Genomic DNA, 21686 nt, shown 5'->3' with positions numbered 1-21686 from the left:
AAAGAATAGGTTCTGTATATTTAATTTTCATTTACCATCCCATGGCTGGTCGAAAAGTTTGTAGGCTCTCCCTGACAGCTTCAGTTAGAAACATGCACATTTGTTTGGAAAGTTCATACACGCTGAGACACGTTACGTTTCTGTTTCTGGCCCTCCACACCAGTGTTCAATGCCTTTCCAATTCCATGACGTGGAATTTGCAGATCTCTGCCTGCTCTGGCCCAGAGATAACAAGAACCTGGAGGAAACTGACTTGTCAAGGGCCCCCGGCCCCCTATTCCGGGAGACCAGTTCTGAGAGCTGACCTAAGGCTTCCTGCCTCCATCCTCGGTCCTGAAGCATCGTCCACAGTGCCCCACGCCCACCTCCTCTTCCTCCCTCCTCTGTTCTCAAGCTCCGGTCCCCTTTCCTGAATCACCTTGCACAATTGTCACAGGCTTTCCCACCTGGAGGAGCATGACTGCTGGGGCTACACGGGGTACGTCAGTGATACCAACACCTAGACTTTATTAAGCACTTCCTGCACATGTCCAAGCATCGCTCAGTACACTTCCTTACATTCATTTTCCCAACTTGATGAGACCGTCCTACAAATGAGGAAACCGAGGCACAGAGCGGCGAGACTGGCCCCAGGCCGTAGACAAGGAGTGTGGTAGGGCCAGAACTGGAATCCAGGCAGCCTGGCTCTAAATCCCACTAAATCCCAGCTCTTAACAGGACAGTTCTCCTGGAACACCTCGACAAGATGTGGGCGGTTACTACCCTTCTTTTACAGGTGGGGAAACAGGCACCAAGGAGCCAATCGGCCCGGGGCCAGGATGTGGACCCAGTGGTTCTTAGAGCACGTGGAATATATAGCACATGGAAGCTGAAAGTCTTACAGATGACGTGACTGGGGCTGTCGGAGGGACCGACAGAAGTGGCTTCTGGACTCAGAATCTGGGTGCTCCACATATAGTTCCCACATGGAGCATGAGTACCCCAGAAGCCCGGGGGGAGGGCTGGCCGCCCAGCTAGCAGATGGCGTCATTGGGGCTGCAGTCAGCTCTTCCAAGCCTCGTCTGGGGCCACAACTGCATTCACTTGTGCTCCGAGGGACCTAGGACTGGAGGGGTGTCCCCGGTCCCCCCACGGCCTAGGAGATCCTGCACTTGCTCAGCTCCTGGGAAGGGGAGCTGGCTCCAGCTGTACCCCGTGGCACACACAACCATCCTTCACCCTGCCCACCGTTGGCACGTCCGTGTCACTCACTGTCACAGCTTCTTGTGGGGGCCCGAGAGCTCCTGCCTTTTATTAACCCTCCAGCTCCCTTTAAGTCTCTAGGTGTGCATGGGACCCCTCTCTTCCCATCACACTCCACTTAGGGGGACAGTGCCTCGACACAGATGCCAAATGTCCAGCAGCAAAATCACAGGTGGAGGGTGCGCCATGCTGCTGCAGCCTGTCCCCACCCCACCAAGCTTTCTGGGGGACACTGTTCTGGCCAGCGCCCTCCTGCCCCCAGGCCTCCCACCCTCTGCAGCTGCATTCTGCCCCCACCTCCCCACTGACCCACCCTGGCAGGTACTGCCCACTCTGCAGGTTCAAAAATAAACTCATTAGCCCCTCAAACCTCAGCCCTGGAGACTAGGGTGAGGCAAGGAGGCATCATCCAGGTGCAAAATTTAAGGGGATGCCAGAAAACTCAGGAATCAAGATAAATAGTATCTTAATGCAATCTTTGTTTAAAAAAAATAAAAAACTTGCAAAAATTCCTCAAATAGCAAAAACCCGACAGGGCGGGGATCGGGGTGAGGAGAGTGAGAGGCACGGCCGCCCATGGGCAGGGCAGGGGCCCATCGTTATTTAAAATGTGGATATTTGTTCATCGTGGGTTGTTGTTGTTTTTTGCATAATTTTGATCTTTAAAAAGATGCTGCATTAAAATACTATTCATCTTGAGTCCTGAACTTTTTGGTGCCCCCTTAAATTCTGTGTCCCCGGTGAGTGCCTCACTTGCCTAGCCCTCATCTTGACCCTGTTCTTGCATCTGCCCTCCAACCACTAGGCGCCCACGCTGGCGACCTGGAACCCACGTCCTTACAAAGGGACTTTCCTGACCACCCTCCTGATGCCACCGGCGATTCCCGAGCTGCCTCCCTTGCTTTATTTTTTCTGTAACCCTCAACCACGTCTAACACGTCTTGTTTATCTCTCATCTCCTCCCACCAGCACGTAAGCTTCAGGAGAGGATTTTTGTCTGTCTATCTGCACGTCACCACTGAATTCCTCGGTGCCTGGCACACAGCAGCTCTCAATGTTTCTTGAACAGACAGATATTCCTGGCATGGCACTCTTCCAGGAAATCTGGTCAGGCCCAGCTGAAACAGCTCCGGGGGGTCTGCTCTCGTCCAGCACCCTCAGCCTCCCCCCACCTCCACTGGCCTGGCCCACTTCTATCCCATCGTCCAGGCCACCACGTGCCAAACTGTGGGTCGTCGCCCATTAATGGGTCCTCAAAACTATTTAGTGGGTCATGACCAGAATTTTCTTTTTTTTCACTCAAGAATACATTCAATCTGCAAAAGGTGGAAAGAACTCAAATACCCATCAGCGGATGAACAGATAAACAAAATGTGGTCCATCCATAATGGAATCTTACTCAGCTATAAAAAGGAGAAGCACCGACACGTGCTACAACATGAATAAATCCTGAAAACACCACTCTCAGTGCAAGAAGCCAGGCACAAAGACCATATATTGCATGGTTCCATTTCTAAGAAATGTCCAGAATAGGAAAACCTGTAGACAGAAAGCCCAATGGGTGCTTAAGGCTGGGGGAGATCCAGGGACTAGGGAGACACAGCTAAAGGGCACGAGGATTCTCTCGGAGGCAATGACAACAGTCTCAAACTGGATGTGGTGAGAGCTGCACAACTATTTCATGAATATACTAAAAACCATGGGACTGTTTACCATGCTTCCCGAAAATAAGACCTAGCCGAACCATCAACTTTAATGCGTCTTTTGGAGGAAAATTAATGTAAGACCCGGCCTTATTTGCCTAAAAGGTAAGATCGAGTCTTATATAAGACCCAGTCTTATGTAATATATAATATAAGACCGGGTCTTATATTAATTTTTGCTCCAAAAGACGCATTAGAGCTGATTGTCCAGCTAGGTCTTATTTTCGGGGAAACAGGGTATCACTTTAAATGAGCGAATTGTATGGTATGTGAACTGCATCTCAATAAAGATGTCTTTTAAAAATAAGAAAAGCTCCCCCCTTCAAAAAAAGAAAAGAATAGTGAATCCTGGAGGGCAGTGGGCACACAGCAGAGGTGACAACTACTCCATGGAAATTTTGTTTCATTTGTGCGCACGCGCACACACACACACATACACACACGCACGCACGCACACAGACACCTATTTACACATACAGGTGCCCTGGTTTGTGGCACGACCTGTACTTCTCACTGGAAAATATGGTCCCAATAAGTTTGAAAGTTGCTCTCTGGGCAACATCAAAATTATGATTCCTGAAACCCAATAGCCCTTCACCTGCCTGAACCACTCTGTCCCCTTCAACACCTGGGTCTCCCATCACCGCCTCCAAGAGGGCTCCACTTATGGGGTAGTGGGCTCTGGACTCAAGCCTTCCAGGACACTTGTCACGCTGCACTGCATGTGAGTGTTTCCAAGGCAGCATCCCCAGGACATCGCCTCGTCGAGTCCATCTCTGCACGTTCCCCTCCGGGGACAGCACCAGACCCAGGGCTGAGGCCAAGGGGCATGGATGGACGGTGCCATCATGGGCCATTCATTTCCCTGCACGCCACCACCTCTGAACAAGCTGAGGGACCTGAAATACTTTACAGCATGCTTTTCCAAAAAAAAAAAAATACAAAATATAAAAAGGAAAAAACAAAAACTCAAGCAGAACCATGGAAAATTTTTTAAGTTTTTAAAGTACCAAGCTCCCACAAAAGTATCAGGCTCAGATGGTTTCACTAGTGAATTCTTTAAAAGTTTCAACAGAGATGACTGTGCTGCTCTGTAAAATGTTCCAGAACACAGGGGGGAAAGAAACGCATCCAAATTACTTTTGCTCAGCCAGCACAACACGGACACCAAAATAGATAAAAATAGCGCATGCACACCAACCCCCCCACACACATGCAAGAGACCAAGCCCACTTGTCTACATCCGTGCAAAACCTCATATCCCTACCTCGCTGTTGAAACCCAAATAAATTCCAATGGGTTGGTGATTTCAGTACATAGAAATGAAACCATAAAAGTATTAGATGAAAACCCGAGCGAAATTCTTTTCTATAACTTTGGGCAACAGAGACCTCTAAAGAGGACAAGATCCTAAGAGAAAAAAGAAAAAAAGAATAAACTTAACAATGTAAGGGTTAAAAAAGAATCTCTTTTTGAAAGAGCACACTATAAATAAAAATAGAACTCAACAACTGGGTAAAAGCACGTGTACCAGCTACAACAAAGGCGTACAAAGAACTCTTTAAAAAAAATAAATAAATAGAACAACAAAAGGATTAACAACCTAACTGGAAAAATAATGAGCCAAGGATAAGAATAGGCAGTTCACAGGAAACCGAGGGCCCTGGGCCTGTGAATAGGAAAAGGTTCCCCCTCCGCTGAAGATGCACAAAGTAAAACACTAATCTGACAGCTTCCTACCCTCTCAGCCTGAGGCCAGGGGTACGGGACCTCTGTGCTATTTGGGCTAAAAACTGGTGGAACTGCTTTGGAGGCCAACTTGGCAACACGGATCAAATTTTACACACACACACACACACACACACACACACACACACATCCTTGATGCAGAAAGGCCACTCCTAAAGGTCTATCCTACAGTCACATGTGCACACATAAAAAGGAGAGGGTGCCCTTGAAGCCTCGTTTACCACAGTGGAAAGCTGGACAAGAGCGGGAGGTAGGAGCACAGAGCTGCTGAGGAGGACACAGCTGTCAGAAGAACGTGCGGGCACCAAAGACACCCACGGATGGGAAGAATGGGAAGCCAGCTGCAGGAGTCCGGTTCCATTTGTGTTCTCAACAAGCCTCTAGGATACTTACACAGACCTCCCCACACGTGCCCTGAAGGACCGCTTCCCTTCCCACATGCAAAATCCCGGACAAGGCGCTGGCCGCCCTGGGGAAAGGGCGGAGGTAGGGAGACAGACTTCCTTCCGAATTTCAAGGGATCTTTGTTTTTTCTCTTTGTTGCTGTTTAGAATCAGAGGAGGAAAAGATAATGGGGACATGGGAGCTGGGGGCGCAGAGCACAGCATTTAAATACCCGCCATGCCCTTTCTACATAGGGGCTGTGTTTAGTTTTTGTTCATGTGCTTGTTTCACAAAAAACTCCCGGGAGCTGGAGCCTACACTGTCAGTCTTCCCGTGTCATCACTTTCCTAATACCCACACTGCCAACGAGAAGACTGACTCAGACGTGTCAGTCTGAGGCCCCTGCAGGGCGGAAACGGAAATGGGGCCCAGGAGGTCTAGGGGCGAAGCCACGCCCCTCAGTCATCCCCCCACAAGTGGGCAAAGCCTCCTGGCTCTGACACTCTCCAATTCCAAGTTGTAAGGTCATTTTGGAAGGAGGGAGGGGGACTATGTGGCCTTCAGGGCCACTTCTGGTTCCAAGTCCTGGTCTCAGAACAGCACTGGACCAGACCAGGGATTTCCAAACAGGGTTCCCTGGAGTGCTGAGATGCCACAGAGGTTGCCCAGTGGCAGCAGTGGGAAAGGGGAGGGGACCGAGTGTGGGAGGTCCGTGCAGCTGCTGCATCAGAGCCTGTTCACTTTTATGCCCCGCCCCTGCTCAGAGAATGGACGCTCAGTCCTAGGCACGAGCTGCTTCTGCACCCCAGCTACAACCTGTAGCTGCTGGGATCCCAGGGGGCTCCTGTGCCACCCACAGAAAGCCACAGGTCAGGGAAAGCCAACTCAGCGAAGACACAGAAGAGGAAGTCGTGCCACGTCAGGCCAGTATGAACCACGTGGCACCCTCCAGGCCCACTGTGGGAAGCCGGGGTCTGGGCGGGGCTGTCCACACTTCAGGGCACCGGGTGGGGGTCTGAGCATGCTCTTCAGTGCTGAATGTGCCCTCTGGCCACACCACACAGAGTGTGGCTGTCTGGCCCGAGCGCATCCCCACACAGCGGCCCCATTGTGCCGACCCTGGCTCCCAGCAGCTGTCCTGGGCCCGGGAGGCTGTGGGTGCAGACAGCTCTCTTTCTGGCAGCTGCTCTGGCTTCCTAGGACGAGCCCCTGGGAGGCCTCGCCCAACGCCATGTGTCTGGGGGCCGGGTTCCGTTCCCGGACTGGGTGGTCAGGGCCACAGCACCCAAAGCTGCAGGGGGGCAGAGCGCAGACCCGCCTCCAGGGCTTGCCTCCTTACCCAGCCCTCTCCCGCAGCTGTGCCTGCCCCTATGTCAGGCATTCTGCAGCTGCCGGGGCTGCATTCCCAGATGGGCCCTCGTCCCTCCTCGCCACTGGGCTGGGCCTGGCAGGCAGCTGGGCGGGCCAGCGAGAGGTAGTGGGTTCTTCCTCCTGAGCCCTGGAGCCCAGCTGCCCTCGCTGCCCCCTACTCTGCCCCACCTTGAAGAAGACACCTGGGCCTGGCCACACCTCCCGCAGGGCCCCCTGGCCCCCTATAAATGGCGGCCTTCCTGCTTCCTACACAGGAGTGAGTGGGCCTCAGGGGCAGCTCAGAGGAGGGCGCTTTTCTCAAGGCTCCAGCCACAACCAAGAACATTTCTAGATGATTTTAGTCAGAGAGAAACCCCATAGAGACACGTGCTCAGTCTACCCCACCCCACTCTCATGCCACTGTCACAAGTGGCCCTGGTGCCACCGTGGAACGGGCACCTGGGGAGCTCGGGCCACCGTGGGCCAGCAGGCCCAACCCCCTCCCTCATTTGACAGATAAGAGAAACTGAGGCAGGGGGGCACAGTAAAATCCCATTGGGTACAACCAGGACACGCCCAAAAACTCAGCAGGGCACTGGTCAGGGACGCCCCACTTGCCACCCTGGCCTCCCCCCTGGCCTCCTGTGAGCATCCAGAAACAGCGAAGAACCAGACCCACGAGTGAGCAACCAGTGCCCGCCTTATAAGGCAGCCTCGGGAAACTTGGCTGGTGTCAGCAGTGGAGTGAAAGGAGGGGGGTCCTAGGGCGAGGCAGAGCTGGCGGCCTGCACCACAGACATGCTTCTGGGTCCTGCAGCCCAGCCCCACCCATAGCCACCCATGCAGAGGTGGGGGGGGGGAGAGCAAGGACCTGGGAGCGGAAGCACGGCCATTCCCACCCAGAGGTCGGACCAAGAGAGGGGCAGGGATGACCTGAGGGACAATAAGGAGGGTGCCAGATCCAGGGATGGCAGGAGCCTCATAAACCAAGAACCCAGCGTGCCACAGTGCAATGGGTCAGATCTGTCAGTTCTTAGCAGTCCCCAAAAGATCTGCCTGGGCCCTGGAGGGTCCTCTGGGGCCCCTGCATCTGCTTGCTAGAGCCACAAAAATGCCATCTCATCTTACTCCTCCAACATTATTTTACTGAGCACCTATTGTGTCTAAGTCACTTACGTGGTATCTTATAGGATTCTTAAAAAAAAACAAAAACAAAAAGACAACAGCCCTACCCTCAAGGCACCTAGAATCCAGTGCAGGGCATGGAGCAAGTTCTGAAGAATATGTAGCAAACATTAAGAGTGGATATCTCTGGACTACAGATGAATTTTAGTTTCATTTCTATATTTTCTGAGTTTTAAAGAAAAGGTACTATGAACAGCTATTTTACATTAAAAATTCTAGCAGAGGAAAGAAGGCTCATACACAAATAATTTACATTGCAAGCCAAACACAAGGTATTATACATGAGAAAGACGCACGAAGGCATGGGAGTCAGAGGAAGTGACGCAACTTCCAGCCAGGGGACGGGCTTTATGGAAGAAGTGCCATGTGAGCGGGGCTTTGAAGGATGCATAGGAATTTGAAGAGCAGTGATGTGATGAGGAGCAAGGCCACGGGTCAGACGGTCAGAGCAGAACCACTGTGAGGAAAGGTGGCCTGTGAGAGACCATGAAAAGACCAGAGCAGGAGGAGCTGGGGAGCAGGGAGATGGGCAAGAGGGTAAATGGATTGTGGAGGCCCCCAGGTGAGTGAGTCAGTGAAGCATTTCAATAGTGCCGTGTTTAGGGAGGTCAATCTGGGAGCAGCTCAGCTGGGGTCACAGAAGACCCTGTCCTGCACCTGAAGCCAGGATCCTGAAGCGGAAGCAGAGGCAGAGGGCACAGAGCTCCCTCCCCCCCAATCCTTTGCCCCTGTGGTGCCAGCTGGCCCTCAGGTGCAAGGGGCAGCGTGCCCACAAAGGGCTCAGAGCAGGGTCCCCAACTGGAAGGGTGGAAGGGGATGGGAGAGCCAGGGCTGCAGGCGAGATGGACAGGAAGCGGGGCCCAGGGAGAACAGGACCTGCGTCTGGAGGGACTGGACCAGAGGAGGGGGACAGAGGAAGAAGCAGACGGAGCAGGGGCTGGGTGGGAACTTAGACCTGGGCCTCCAGAACCCACTGCAGGGGATTGCGGGAACACTCCTCCATCAGGAAGGTCCAGGACCTGGGGCGTGGACGTCCGAGGCCAAGCCTGGCCGGCCACATTCCCCAGCCCACAGTGACGGCGGAGCACTGCTGGAAGAGGAAGATCCTCCTAAACTGTCATCCAAGTCCCACCCCCAAGTCCCCTCCCCCCACCGAGCATCCTTCCTCTTTGCGTGTCTGTCTAATCCCACTGCGTCTGTGCAGCCTAAAGGTTCTCAACCTGTGAGCACTGGTCTCGGAGCCCCTCCCCACCCAGCCAATAAGATGTGGGAGTCGGGGCACACGTGAGTTCACACACGTGTACACACGACTGGCACGTACCCTGATCCCCAGCTCATGCTCAGGGACTCAGGATAGTCACTGGCCCCTCCAGGTGGAGCTGACCCTCTGTGTGGGCCGCTCTCTCCCCTCCTTTGTGGAAAGCTTTTCTCTCCCGGCCTTTGCCTGGTTCAATCCTACCAGCTCCATACCTTAGGGGGAGAGGCCTCGGCACCGAGAAGCCTCCCTGCACTGCTGCTCTGCAGGTCACCACCGGTCACCACTGTCCTGCTCCTGAGGTCCCGCTCGCTGAGCCAGGGCCGACCAGGCCATTTCTGCATACCCGAGGCTGTGCCCCGCCTGCCCGATGACCCAGGGTGATGCCACCCTGAGCAGACACGCCCTGCCCATCCCCCAGAGCCAGAACCACCTCCTCGTGCATCCAGCACCAGCTGTCATCAAGATCTGGACAGCCCGGTGATGACCATCTGCCCAACCACATCCTGTTTGACTAGGCTGAGTGTGGACACCTCGCCCCAGGAGGGGGACAAATCCGGTGCCAAAGGCCCTGGACCAACAGAAGACTGAGGAAATGGCCTCCCGGCCACTCCCCAAACACTGGCAGTGCCTCCGTCCCGTCTAGGAGGGCGGCAGTGACTCTGCACGGTCAGGTTTAGGGAGATGGGACAGAGAACAGAGGTCACACACACCCAGGGCTGGAAGGGCCCCCAAGGTCCCGCTGTGGCTCAGCCTGCAGGACATTCATCTCGGCCCTCCCCCCACCCTGACCGTTCAATCAAACATTCCCTGGAATAGAACACAGCTGAACATCAGACACCCCCAACCCATCGCAAGCCGAGTGCCCCTCGGGTCCCCAAGTCCACCGACCCCTGGAAAATCCTCATTCAAAAAAGAAATCCAGAAAGAACTGAAAGCAGGGACCTGAAGAGATGTGTGCAGGCCCATGCTCACCGCAGCATTAGAAGGGTGGAAACAGCCAAGTGGCCATGCACAGATGAGCAGATGCGCAAATGTGGTCCTCCAGACAATGGAGTGCTATTCAGCCTTAAAAAGGAAGGAATCCTGACACCTGCTGCAACACAGATGGACCCTGAGGACATTATGCTACATGAAGTGAGCCACTCACAAAAGGACAAATCCTGCAGGATTCCACTTATATGAGGGACCCAGAGTGGTCAGATTCATAGAGACAGAAAGAAGAACGGACGTTGCCGGGGCTGGGGGTGGGGGTGGGCAGTTTGTGCTAAATGGGGACAGAGTTTCAGTTTCAAATAAGGAAAAGTTTTGGAGATGGGGAGATGATTGCACAACTATGTGAATGTACCTAATGCCATTAAAGTGTACACTTAAACATGGCTCAAATGGTCAATTTTATGTTATGTGTATTTTACTGCAATTAAAAATAGTAATTTTGAAAAGGTAACTCAAAACACCCCAGAATATTCTGTCTGCCCAACCCAAAGAACTTGGTGCACCTGGGGGAAGAGGGGGAAGACCATTCAGTGCAAAACCCCAAGAGGGCAAGGACCCCTCCTCCCAATGGAGGCCTGGGCCTCTGCCAGCCACTCGGGCCGTCTGCCATTCCTCTTGAGCAGGAGCCAGCCCCACCCGGCCGCGCCCAGCTACCACTGGAGTGTGAGAGCCCAAGCTTGCGTGCAACTCAAGCCCGTCCTCCTCCGGCCCCTACACCCCCACAGGAGCCTGCTCCGTCCTCACTTTCCAGGCTGCCAGTCCCCCACCGTCCTGGGCTCACACAGCAGAGGTTCTATAGCACAGCCCACGCTGACCAATAAAGAGGGCCCCTCGAAATCCAGAGGTCCCTTTCAAAGTATGACTCAAGTCCAACTGCTGCACCTTGGTCTGTCCCCCGGGGACAGAAAGATCTTCCAGTTCCCTCCCCGTGCCTTCAGATACTCCTCCCGTGCTCTCAGGTCTCCATGGAAGCATATGCCCCCCACCCCCAATTCAGCCAAGACTCCATGGCAAAGCTAGCTCCCGCCCCCATCACCACACCCAGCACTTTGGTACTCACCCTCCTGGCTCCTGGGTGGGGCCTCGGCCGAGGGGGGCTGGGGCTTGGACTCCAGCCTGCTCTGCAGCTGAGACATCGGGGAGGGTTCTGAATTCTCCAGGGTCTGGGCTGCAATGGGGGAGGCGGGCGCCTCGGCTGGCTTGGGCACCTGGATCTCAACCCTCTTGGGGACAGTGTCGGCGGTGGGGGCAGCGGGCACCTCGGGGGCCTTGGAGGCGGGGGTCTCCATCCTCCGGTGGGCTGGCTCCGGGGGCTTCACTATGGTGAGCTCCGTCCTCCGAGGGGTGGGCTCTGGCGTCTTGTGGCCCAGCGCCTCGGCCCGCTTGAGCCCAAACCGCGACGGCCCGGGGGCGCCAGCGTTCTCCACCTGCTTGGACGAGATGTCAATGGAGAGCTCGGTGCGCCGGGACACGGGCTCGCCCTTGGGCCCCGAGAGCTCAACCCTTCGCAGGGCGGCCTTGGGGGAGCGCTGGCTCAGGGAGTCTACATGGCGGGCGCTGGGTTCTGAGTTCTTCACACCCAGGTCCTGGAACTTCTGGGTGGAGCTGGCAACAGTGGCCCGGAGCAGCGGCGTCTGCACCCTCCGGGGTGGGGTGGAGTTGGGCGTCTCGACCTCCTCGACCTCAAAAGATCTCTTCAAGGCTGCAAGACAAAGAAAGGAGTATGTGAGGAGTGGACATCCTGCTTATGGCGAATGCCGGAAGGTAGCTGGCAGTGAGGGCCCCATGGAAGGCCCTTCACGACTCAGAAAGGAAAGGGGACAGCCCCACTCTACTGGGGGACGCAGAAGCTCCAGCAATCATGCGTTCTGGGTGAGAAAGAGAAAAGGCTGGAGCCTGGAGGACGCCGGCCTCTCTGCCCTGCCACGGCCACGGCGTCGACCCGCCAGGTACATTTTCTATCAGATGTTGAGGCTCAGGGGTGCCTTTGTCTTGTCGTGGCTTCTTGTACCCCTCCCTCACCTGCACCCAACGCAGACACCATCAGCAAACACACCAGTGTGGGGACGCATCGCCAGTACCAATAGCCACGACTGTGACCAAGCAGAATCACGATGGGGACGACATCATCGTATCAGTGACAACATGACAGCCGTGCACAATCACACGGAATCCTCACAGGAACCCGATGCTGCAAATAATGCTCTTCTCCCTTGGTACAGACGGGGAAACTGAGGCCCAGGTGCTTAAGCCATGTGCCCGACAGCAGGGAGAGTGAGCGGCAGAGCCAGAAGACGCGTCTGTTCGACTCTAAGGCCAAATGTTCTCATCAAGTGGTTGTCCAGTTTCCGCTGGGATAACGTGGAGCCCCAGCGTGCTCCATGCCCCCGAATTTCTCACCCCTCACCTCACCCTTGGCTCCCATCTGCCTCCATCCTGTACTACTTACAGCAGCCAGACCTGGGCGCCTGCGGGGCACTGACCATCTGACTCCTACGCCACAGGCTAGTGTTTCCCCCCGGCCCCCCGCTGTCTCCACCAGGATCTGCTCCCTCCCAGGTGGTGGGGACAGTGCCTGGGGAGCCACCATCCCACAGTCCCTGCAGCCTGGCTCCAAACGAGAACCAGCTGCTCCAGTTATAAAGACCAGAGGAGGAAGGGGCCCACGTGGCAGGAACACTCACCGGCTCCTTCCCGGCGGGGCCCACAGCAGACCCAGTGTCACCCCACCCCACTCCCCACCTCGCTTCACTGGGCCCTGGAGCCAAGGATTTCATGGAACCCCACGATTTCCGCCCCTGGCCTGCAGCTGGTCCCCAACCCCCAACAACAGCTCACCGGGGTCATTCTTAGCGGCCCCTCCCTCCCGTCTTCTTTCCTCCAAATTCCAACCCCGCTCTCATCTCTTCTCAGACAACACTTCTTCCGAAGACCAGGGCCTGGTGGGGGCTGAGTGGGTGGGTGGCCAGGGGAGGGCGTGATCTTAAGGCGGGAGTGGAAGGTAGCACGGGAGACCCTGTCCCTGATACCTGCTGCCTGAACTACTGTTCCCCAGACGTGGCACTCCTGCGGGACCTTCTCTAAGCCCCAGGCACACCTCCCTTTTGGTGGACAGGGCACAAAATCCTGGGTTGCAAAGCTCACCCATCCCAGAGACCCAGCAGGGATGTGCTCAGGGATAGGGCTGTACGGATTGGGGGGCTGGCATGCCATCTTGCACCCCATCTCAGGGACACGCCTGCTCTCAGCTCTGCTGCTGCCACACAGGCTTGTGGGCCAAGTGTGGTCAGAGCTTTGGACTTCAAGAGAACCTGGAAATCTGGATTGTTTTATACGCTGTCTCCTGGTTTTTAGATGCTGGCACAAACAAAGCAAAACGAGCCTTTACAAACACCGTACAGTCACACAAAATCACATCCACAGGCTGCATTCGGCCTGGGGGCCCCACCTGTGCCCTCTGTTTGATAATGTGGCCGAGGGTGGCAGGGTCCTGAGCCAGTGCTGGGACCCCAACTCGATGCAGGCCCACCTCTCCACGGGCAGCTGTCCACCAAGACAACCGCAGAGAGCGAACCGCCCGTTGCTAAGCCCAGATGTCCTCAGGGGAGGCCGGTGCCTGTCCAATGGGCCAGAAAGTCCAGACTGGTGTCCATGTGGTTCCCAGGTCTAACCCTGCTTCAAGAGCACTATCCAAACTGTCCCCAAACGGTGGCTCCTCTGTCTGTGAGCGCCCTGGAGGAGGGGTCAGCACCCCGCCCCCTCGGCACAGGCATTTCCAGGTCTCCTTATTGGTTCCTGGGGGCCATGCTGGAGAACAGGAACTAGGTGGGGGACAGCCCTTCCCAGGTTTGCCTGGGAGAATAAGACCCCGACTCACAATTTAAGACCCTGCACCAAAGCAAAGCCCTCCTGGCTGGACTCGGGCATCTCAGTCCAGAGACGGCGCTGAGCTGGAACCAGACCCACGCACAGATGCCCTCTGAATGACGTGGCCTCGCCCAGAGCCACTCCTTCCACTGGACATCGCCCTCCCAGCTCACCGCTCGCCACCCGGACCCTGTCACCTGTGCGGACCGTCCAGCTGTATCATCTACCTAGGCAGGTACTGTCCAGCATCACGCATCCCATTAGCTCTATGCTCCAAGAGAACAGGGGCTGTTCCCACCATCAGGCCAGTGACCGCTCAGCAAACATCACTTGTCCAGGTTGTCCTTGATGGTCTATGCCATCCCCCACATCAGCACACCTCCTCCTGAGTCCCCCAAAGCCAGGCTCACACTGGCTCCTCCCGAAGCCTGCCTTGGGCCCCGAAGTTCACACCACTCCCGCCCCATGTCATCCAGGCCATGTCAGGACTTCAGGGGCTGTGTTTGCGTCCCCAGGGACAGAACCTGATGTCCTCTCCTGCATTACACCACGAGCCAGCTCTCTATTCCGTCATGGGCCTCAGGACCTGCTTCTTTACACAACTTAAAGGTTGGTTTAAATTGTGGGCGCAGAGCCCTGGGGAGCCCCGAGGGAAGGAGCCTCCGGAGCAGGGGGTCACCAGGTCTTCACCCCCATTTCAGCCCGAGAAGCTCCACTTCCCCTGAGTCTGCAGTGGGTTGAATAGTGTTCCTCAACAGAGATGTCCCAGTCCTAACGCCCAGAACCTGCGATGCGACCTTACTGGGAAATAGGGTCTATACGGATGTGGTTACGGTCAGGCTTCGCGATGAGATCATCCTGGATTTCGGATGGGGTCTAAATCCTATAAGCGCCCGATAAGAGATGGGGGGCGGGGGGAGAATGTGAGACGCAGACACACAGAGAGGCCATGTGAAGACGGGCAGAGGCTGGAGTGACGTGGCCCCAAGCCACGAAACACCTGGGGCCACCAGAAGCTACAAGGGACAACGAACGAGTCTTCCCTTGATCTTTAGGAGAGACTGTGACCCTACCGACACCTTGCTTTTGGACTTTTGGCCTCCAGACAGTGAGAGAATCGATGTCTATTGCATAAGCCACACCGTGTGTGGTGATCGGTTACAGCGCCCCAGGAAGTCAGCACAAGCACCATCAGAAGGAGGAGACCTCTGGGCTGCAAGACCGTCAGGGGCCCTTCCCCTGGTGGTCACCTGGCTCCACACACCAGCCCCTATCCAGTCCCAACCACACTCAACAAACGTCCAACCAACGGACCAACAGAAAGAAGCACGGCCGAGCGACTCCAGACCTACTGCTCCCAGAAACCCAGAGGAGGAAAAGCTGCCTCCTTTACCCTTTTCTGGACTCACACAAAACCTTAGCTGGCGGGAGAAGTCGGATTTGGACGAAACAGATCATTTTTAAGGCAGGCTTTGCAAGGGACGCCCTGTACACACCCCACGGAGGATGTCGTGACACGACCAGAACCCAGCTGGGAAGAATTAGAAGCCGGCTTGTCACAAAGCTGGCAGGACAGGGTCCTCCAGCGTCTCCTCCTCCGTCAGGGTCCTGCGCACACACACGCACAGCCACCCTCCTTGGGAACACCCCCTCCAATCCCCCCACGGGCGATGGTGTAATCTACTCACTTTACTCAAACCCCCCACCCCATGGAGGCAGAGGCGGCCAAGGGGTGTCCACATGCAGCCACAGAAGCCAGCGAGAGTGCTCGTGAGCTTGTGGTTTTGCAGATTTGAGACTCCTCTGTGACATCGGATCTGATGACCGCTGGGGCAGCACAGTGGGGCGCGGGACCAGATGCCTCCCCTTTTGTCTGCAGGAAGTTAATGCAGCCATAAGGCATGCTGAGATCCTGGGTGGACAAACTGGGTTCCCACGGAGCACCAGACAAACCATGGCCCCATGGTACTGGGAGGGCCCAATACCACCCCCATTAGGCAGGAGGTACCCACCTCTCCTTACACCGCTTCTGAAACAAGGTGGCCCCCTCAAAGCCAGGTGCAAACCTCGACTGCTCCCCAACATGCACCGAGAGCCTGACGGCCGTCTGTGCGCTGTGGGCCACACCTGGGACTTTATCCCAAGGAGATAATCAGAAGAACAGAAAGATTTATTGTATGAGGGTATTTGCATCAGCCATTAAAACAGCAAACGCCGGAAACAACTCGGGTTTCTGTAGATTTTCTACACCCATGTGCCGAAGTTCTACGGTCATCAAGTTCTGAAGATGAGAAATGCTGAGAATATGAAGTAAAACTAGCAGAATACAAGATGTACGTATGTAAAGATTTTATCTCACACATACATGCAGCATGCACGCACGCACGCACAAAACGGCTGTCTCTGGATGGAATTACCGTGGGTGTTTTTCTCCAGGAGACGCTCCTGCCTTTTCCAAATAGGCTACACGAAATGTAGGTCACTTAGTATTTTCAGGGGATAAAACCACCAGCACTGTTTTTAAAAAACAAACCTGGCTGAGAAGAGGTGGAGGCTGTGTGGCTACTTGTGCATGCAGGCCGGCCCAGGCCTTTCCCCAACGCCCAGCCCCCCAAAGTCCAGTCCATCGAACACTGGAACACCTACAGTCACAGCTGCAAACCTTCCTGTCTGCCCCGCCCATGGGGGGTGGGGGGTTGAAGCAGGAGCAGCTGGGATCTGGGGCTGTTTAAGGAGGAATGTGCCTGCGTACAAGGGGCCATTGTGAAGGCCTCAGCTCTGACCGCAGGCCGCCAGCAAACCTCTCCCCACTCCCCAAACACTTCCTGGTGCACACAGCGGGCCTGGGCAGGGGATACTGGGCGAGTCACAAAAGCCCTGCTCCAGCCTGAGACAAATGTCAAGCAAGGAAATGCTAGAGACAAGGTCAGGGCAAACCCACGTGCAGCCCCATAGGAGGCGGCGATGTGGCCGCTGCCCAACACGGGTCCAGTTCCGGCTCAGGCTCCAGGAATGCCAGCCCTGGTCACACTGAGTCTCTTCCAGGCAGCAGTAAAGCAGGTTCTGTCCCTGAAGAAACAGTGGCCACCGAGGAGCCAGGGTCAGGGGCCCAGGCAACCCAGAGGGATGGGGCCAGGCTCCGTGCACTGAGCCTACAGCGACCCCACTCCACAGGTGACTGCAGGCCACTGGAGCGAGGCCAGGAGTGTGTGTGACCGCTGGGGTGAGTGGGACAGACGCAGGCCGGTTCTCGCTCTCCTGTGAGCCCGGCTCTTGGTTTAGCCTCTGGCTCTGAGTGGTGGGGGTTGGCAGGGCCTCAGGGGTGGCAGAGCAGGTCTGGCTGAGGGACAGGGAGCAGGCGGCACGGAAGACAAACGAGGAACCAGGTGGTGCCCGTGCAGCAATTACTACAGTCGTTGGTGTAGTTTCCATCTGCGCGTGGGCACCCCATGGGTCCGTGGTCACCCCCCACAGATGGCCAAGGCTGCAGGTGCCCTATCCCTGCCCATCACATCCACGGCAGTTTCTGCCGCTCTGCTGGAGGGCCTCTCCTGGTGGCCATCTGGTGCCCCAGAAGGGAAGACGGGGAGGGGTAGCACTGCTCCCCACACCAGCAGCTCAGGCGGGACAACTCTGGGGACCGTGGTGCAGAGCCCCCAGCGCCCCCAGCGGGGCTGAGCTCCAGCCACCCATGGACCCACCGTACTTGGTCATGTACCTTACAGGCCACCTGCCCCTCCATCTCACTCCCACTCGGGGAGGACAGCGATCCCCTTGCACCTGAATCCTTGTCTCAGGAGCTGCCTCTGGGGGCTCAGTGGCAGGCAGGGAACAGAGAGGAGGATGCAGATGGGAAAGTGGAGGAAGGGTGTCCTCAGGAAGCAAAACAGTCCAAAAGGAAGTCGGAAAGCAGCAGTGTCAGCATCAGTCAGCTGGCCCTGGGCGTCCCACAGAGCAGCACGTTTGTTTATCAACAAAAGGCCAAGTCCAAATAAAGGAAGAGAAGACGGAGGCGCTGCCACCCCCCTGCCCTCTCCCTCTGTTCCCCAAGGCCAGCCAGGCTGGGCCACAGGGCCAGACGCAGCCTAAGAACCTCAGCACGGTGTCCAGTGCCAGCCCCACTCTACCAGGCTCCAGCTCAGGGTCTGGGACCAGTGTCGTGACCAAGGGCTGCTGGCTGCCCTGGGCTTACCTGCCCATGCGGCTGGCTGAAGGTGGCCTGGGGGTGGGGGCAGTGGGCACACAGCCCCTGCTCCCTGGCCCTCCCACCAGACACAGGCCAGCATTTCAGCACCTGGTACAGTCTCACCAAGGGTCTGGCCTGTGCCCCCCAGAAAAGGGCGAATCTGGTGACTCATTTCCACTCAGCCCCAGGGGAGTGTGCAGGGGGACCCAATAGTATCCCTGAGACTCACCAGGGGGTCTCTATGCCCAGAGAAGCCACCCCACACACACGTTTATTTTGATGACTCTTTCTTTGTGTGTTAGGAGGCACGGCCTTGTCTCTGATGCCCTGGGCCTGGGAGACTTGGGCCCTCCCGGGTCCTCCCTGCTCGTCACAGCCCCCACCCAGGAGGCCTGGTCCCGGCCTGCGGGCCCTGGATCAGCGATGTGAGAATGAGCAGGTCTGACGTGCCTGCTGGTTGGGGTTGGGTTTCCCAGCCGGGGCCAAGACAAACAAACAAGCCCCGTCCCTCCTTCCCCAGGCTGCAGAAGTAGCTGTGCCACTGTGGTAGGGGGACCTGCCACGCAGCCCATGGGCACAGCAGCCCGTTCCTGCCAGCAGCATTTTCAGGCACAAACAGAGTGCAAAGGCCGGAAGTGGAGAGCCAGTGATCTCGGCCCTCAGCTCAGGACAAGACCTCCAGCCACGGGCAGGGAGCCCAGCGCAGCTGCGGTCAACAGCTGGCCCCTGGGATCCCAGAGCTTCTCTTCTTCCCCAAGTTCATTATGTTACTTTCTCTCTGGAAAAAGCTCTCTAGCAACCTGGCAAGTGAGGACCCAGGCAGAACCAGCTCCAGCTCCCAACCGGCCCTCCCCAGTTGCACCAGCCATGCTGTCCAGTCCTCTCAGAATGAGACCACAGGTCCTACCCAATGCTTTTACAATGGTTTCCAGATTCTGCTCTGCTGTCTGCCGGGCAATGGTGGGACAGTCCACCTGGCACATCCCAGCTCATACCTGCTGTCCCACTGTCATTGTCCCAATGGGGCCAGTATCTGGTCACCCTACCTACAGAAGGTTAATTGCTGGTGTTCGCCCCTCCCCCCACCAGCGAAGGGTCTTAGAGTGATGGCTCCAGGGATGGGGGAGCTGGCTCAGAGCTGAGACTCTGGCCGCATCACAGGTCGTAGCGACTTCTGCTTCAAGAAATCCCTCTGCACAGCGTACAAACGGGGCCCCGATAAACGCTCTGAGGGAGCCACTTCCCGGGTCTGGGGACTCCTTCAAAAGCTCCCGAGGGCAACCTCACCCAGATGACGGCCTCTCTGGGCTTGCTCCCACCACCTGCCCTGCGCCCTGGGTTCTGGCGTCCAGGCAGACTTCAAAAGCCGCCCTAAGAGGCTGGACTTCCTTTTTTCTTGACTAAATTAAAGTGATGGGAACATGAGCACGTGTGGAACGATCTGTTGTAAATGGCCTGGTCTTGTTGTCCCTGTCCCTGTCCCCCGCCACCCCGTCCCTTAACCCAGCTGTTGGCTCTCTCCACTGAGAAGAGACAGAGCAGGGAAATGGGCTGGAGGCTCAGGCAGGCGCCAGCTCAGAGATGCAGGTTGGGTGGGGGAAGGGTTTCCTGAGCCAGAGTGAGAAGGAGACCTGGACCTCTACCTGAAAGGCCCGAGGCGGCCTAGGCACAGCCCGCCTGGAGAAGAGGAGGGACAGCTGACCTTTCAGGCCTCCACAGGTGAAAGGTTCCCTGAGAAATGGCAGTCCCTGGGAGGTGACTGACTGCAAAATCGGAGATCACAGGCCCAGCTCAAAGGTCTGGCCCCTCCCCCCCGACGGTCCCCACTGCCTTCTCCACTCACTCCAGCTCCTCCAAACATACCTTTTCCCAAATCGGGGGTCCCTGTGAGTGCTACTCCTTGAGAGCCCCCCGCCCCCTGGGCCCCAGAGCAAGGCTCATGCAGCTGCTGTGGGCTCTGAGCCGGTGCAGAGCAGGACCCAGGGACCCTCAGCAACGCACCGGCCGGCCTGTGGTTCGGTTCCAGCTTCCTGGTGCAGCTACTCTTCCCTTCTCTGTTCTGTTCTCAGCCCAGCGACACGGGTGGTGGCCACTCCCATCAGCCCGGCCATCCCACTGACCACTGGGGGAAATGGTAAAAGCACTTAAAATATCCAAAAAGCACCTAACACCAGGGGCCACTTGGCCCAGGTGGAGCCCCCCATTCTGCACACCATCTGCAGAAGGAGCTCAGAGGGCCAGATGGGGCTCTGCGCTGTGGCCTGGGGGCAGGCAGCAGCCAGGCGCTGCCCAGGCCAATTTGATCTTCAGCCTAATTACAGGGGACAGTGACCCCGGGGGAGCAGAGTTCAGGCCCCGGTCAGAGCAGCACCCAAGAGTCCAGCTCCGCCCCAGGCTTCCTGAGGAATGGACTGGCAGGGGGCGAGGCATAAGGGGGGGGTCACAACGGCGGGACCCAAAACTGGCCACGCTGGGCTGGACGGGGGGTGGAGCCTCAGTGACCACTAAACGCTGCATGCATCAAGACGGACTTGGGGGTTTGGGTTCTGTGGACCCTGAAGGTGCAGTGGACCTGGTCTCTGTCCTCAAGGACACGAGAGGTTTGGCAAAGAAGGGGGGACACAGAAAACCAAATAGGGGGAGCTGGGTTTGTTGTGTGGGAGAGGCTGCAGCAGGACACTGAAAAGATTCCAGAAGGGGTCCCAGAGAACAGTAACACCTCCGCCAGAGGGGCCACCCGGCTGTTCCAAAGAGCCTGGTGTGGGAGCTGAGAGAGGGCTCCCCCTGCTCGAGGCCTTCCGGGTTCTCTCTCACCAGGGACGGCAAGCTCTCAGCAAACTCCACACGCCCATCTAGAACTTGAAAAGGCCCTGGGAACCTAAATCAAGCCAGGCGTGGCCTCACGTGGCTTCCACCCTGAGAGCCACACAGAGTCTGGGGTCTCCACACTCCAGGCGGATGAGCTGCCCAGAGCTATACGTGGCTGAGACCAGGAGGGAGAGGGGAGCTGCTCTGAAGTGCAGAGCAGGCCTCTGCCTCTGAGGGCAGGTGAAGCTCTGGGAATAGGGCCCCAGTGGTGCCACCCTTCCCGAGTCCCAGGGGTCAGGCAGACTCGGGAGGTGGCTGCAATCTGTCCACAGCAATGACGGGTGTTCAGCTGTGAGCCCTGCTCACACACTCACCCAGAGAAGGCTGCAGGGACAGCGCCCCTGGCCTGCCCACATCGGGACCTGAATCCTGGTGGGGGATGCGCGAGGGGGCAGGCACAGGGGACGCGGTCTTGGCACACGGAGTGGCCCACCTGGTCCACCCCATGCACAGGCCTCCTCCAGGGCTGCAGCGCTCAGGGGACCAGGGATGGGACGTACCACACTGTCGTTACACACAGCCCAGGGCCAACGGTCACTCAAAGTCACTCCATTAGGGACGTCCAAGCCTGGTCGCCCCACCCCACCCAGTGCCCATTCACTCACCCCAAGCCTTGAACACTCTGCTCTGCAGTGAGCTGAAGAGTGGCCCCCAAAAGATATGTCCCTGTCCTATCCCCAGAAGCTATGAATATGACGTTATGGAGAAACAGGGTCTTTGCAAATATGAATAAGAATCTGGCCATCGTCCTGGATTTAGGATGAGTCCTAAATCCAATGTGTCCTTAGAAGAGAGAGAGAAGACGTGGACACACAGGGAGAAGGCCACGCGGACACAGGGGCAGAGATTGGAGCGACGTGTCACAGCCAAGGAACACCAAGGGCTGCCAGAGCCCCCAGAC

General features: G+C 56.7%; 1 protein-coding gene across 7 annotated transcripts in view; it reads right to left on the bottom strand.

Moving 5' to 3' along the window:
• The window catches only part of SEPTIN9 (septin 9), a 155900-nt gene that overhangs the window by 61415 nt on the left and 72799 nt on the right, over window positions 1-21686 (bottom strand). For all 7 annotated transcript variants that reach the window (XM_019735492.2, XM_019735493.2, XM_019735497.2 and 4 more), the window contains one exon: window positions 10925-11566. In XM_019735492.2, coding sequence (XP_019591051.2) covers window positions 10925-11566 — 642 coding nt within the window. The remainder of the gene's footprint in view (window positions 1-10924; window positions 11567-21686) is intronic.

This window comes from Rhinolophus sinicus, linkage group LG15, assembly GCF_036562045.2.
Source record: "Rhinolophus sinicus isolate RSC01 linkage group LG15, ASM3656204v1, whole genome shotgun sequence".
Lineage (NCBI taxonomy): Eukaryota > Metazoa > Chordata > Mammalia > Chiroptera > Rhinolophidae > Rhinolophus > Rhinolophus sinicus.
Note: the sequence above shows the minus strand (reverse complement) of the source record. Positions and strands in the feature narration are given on the sequence as shown.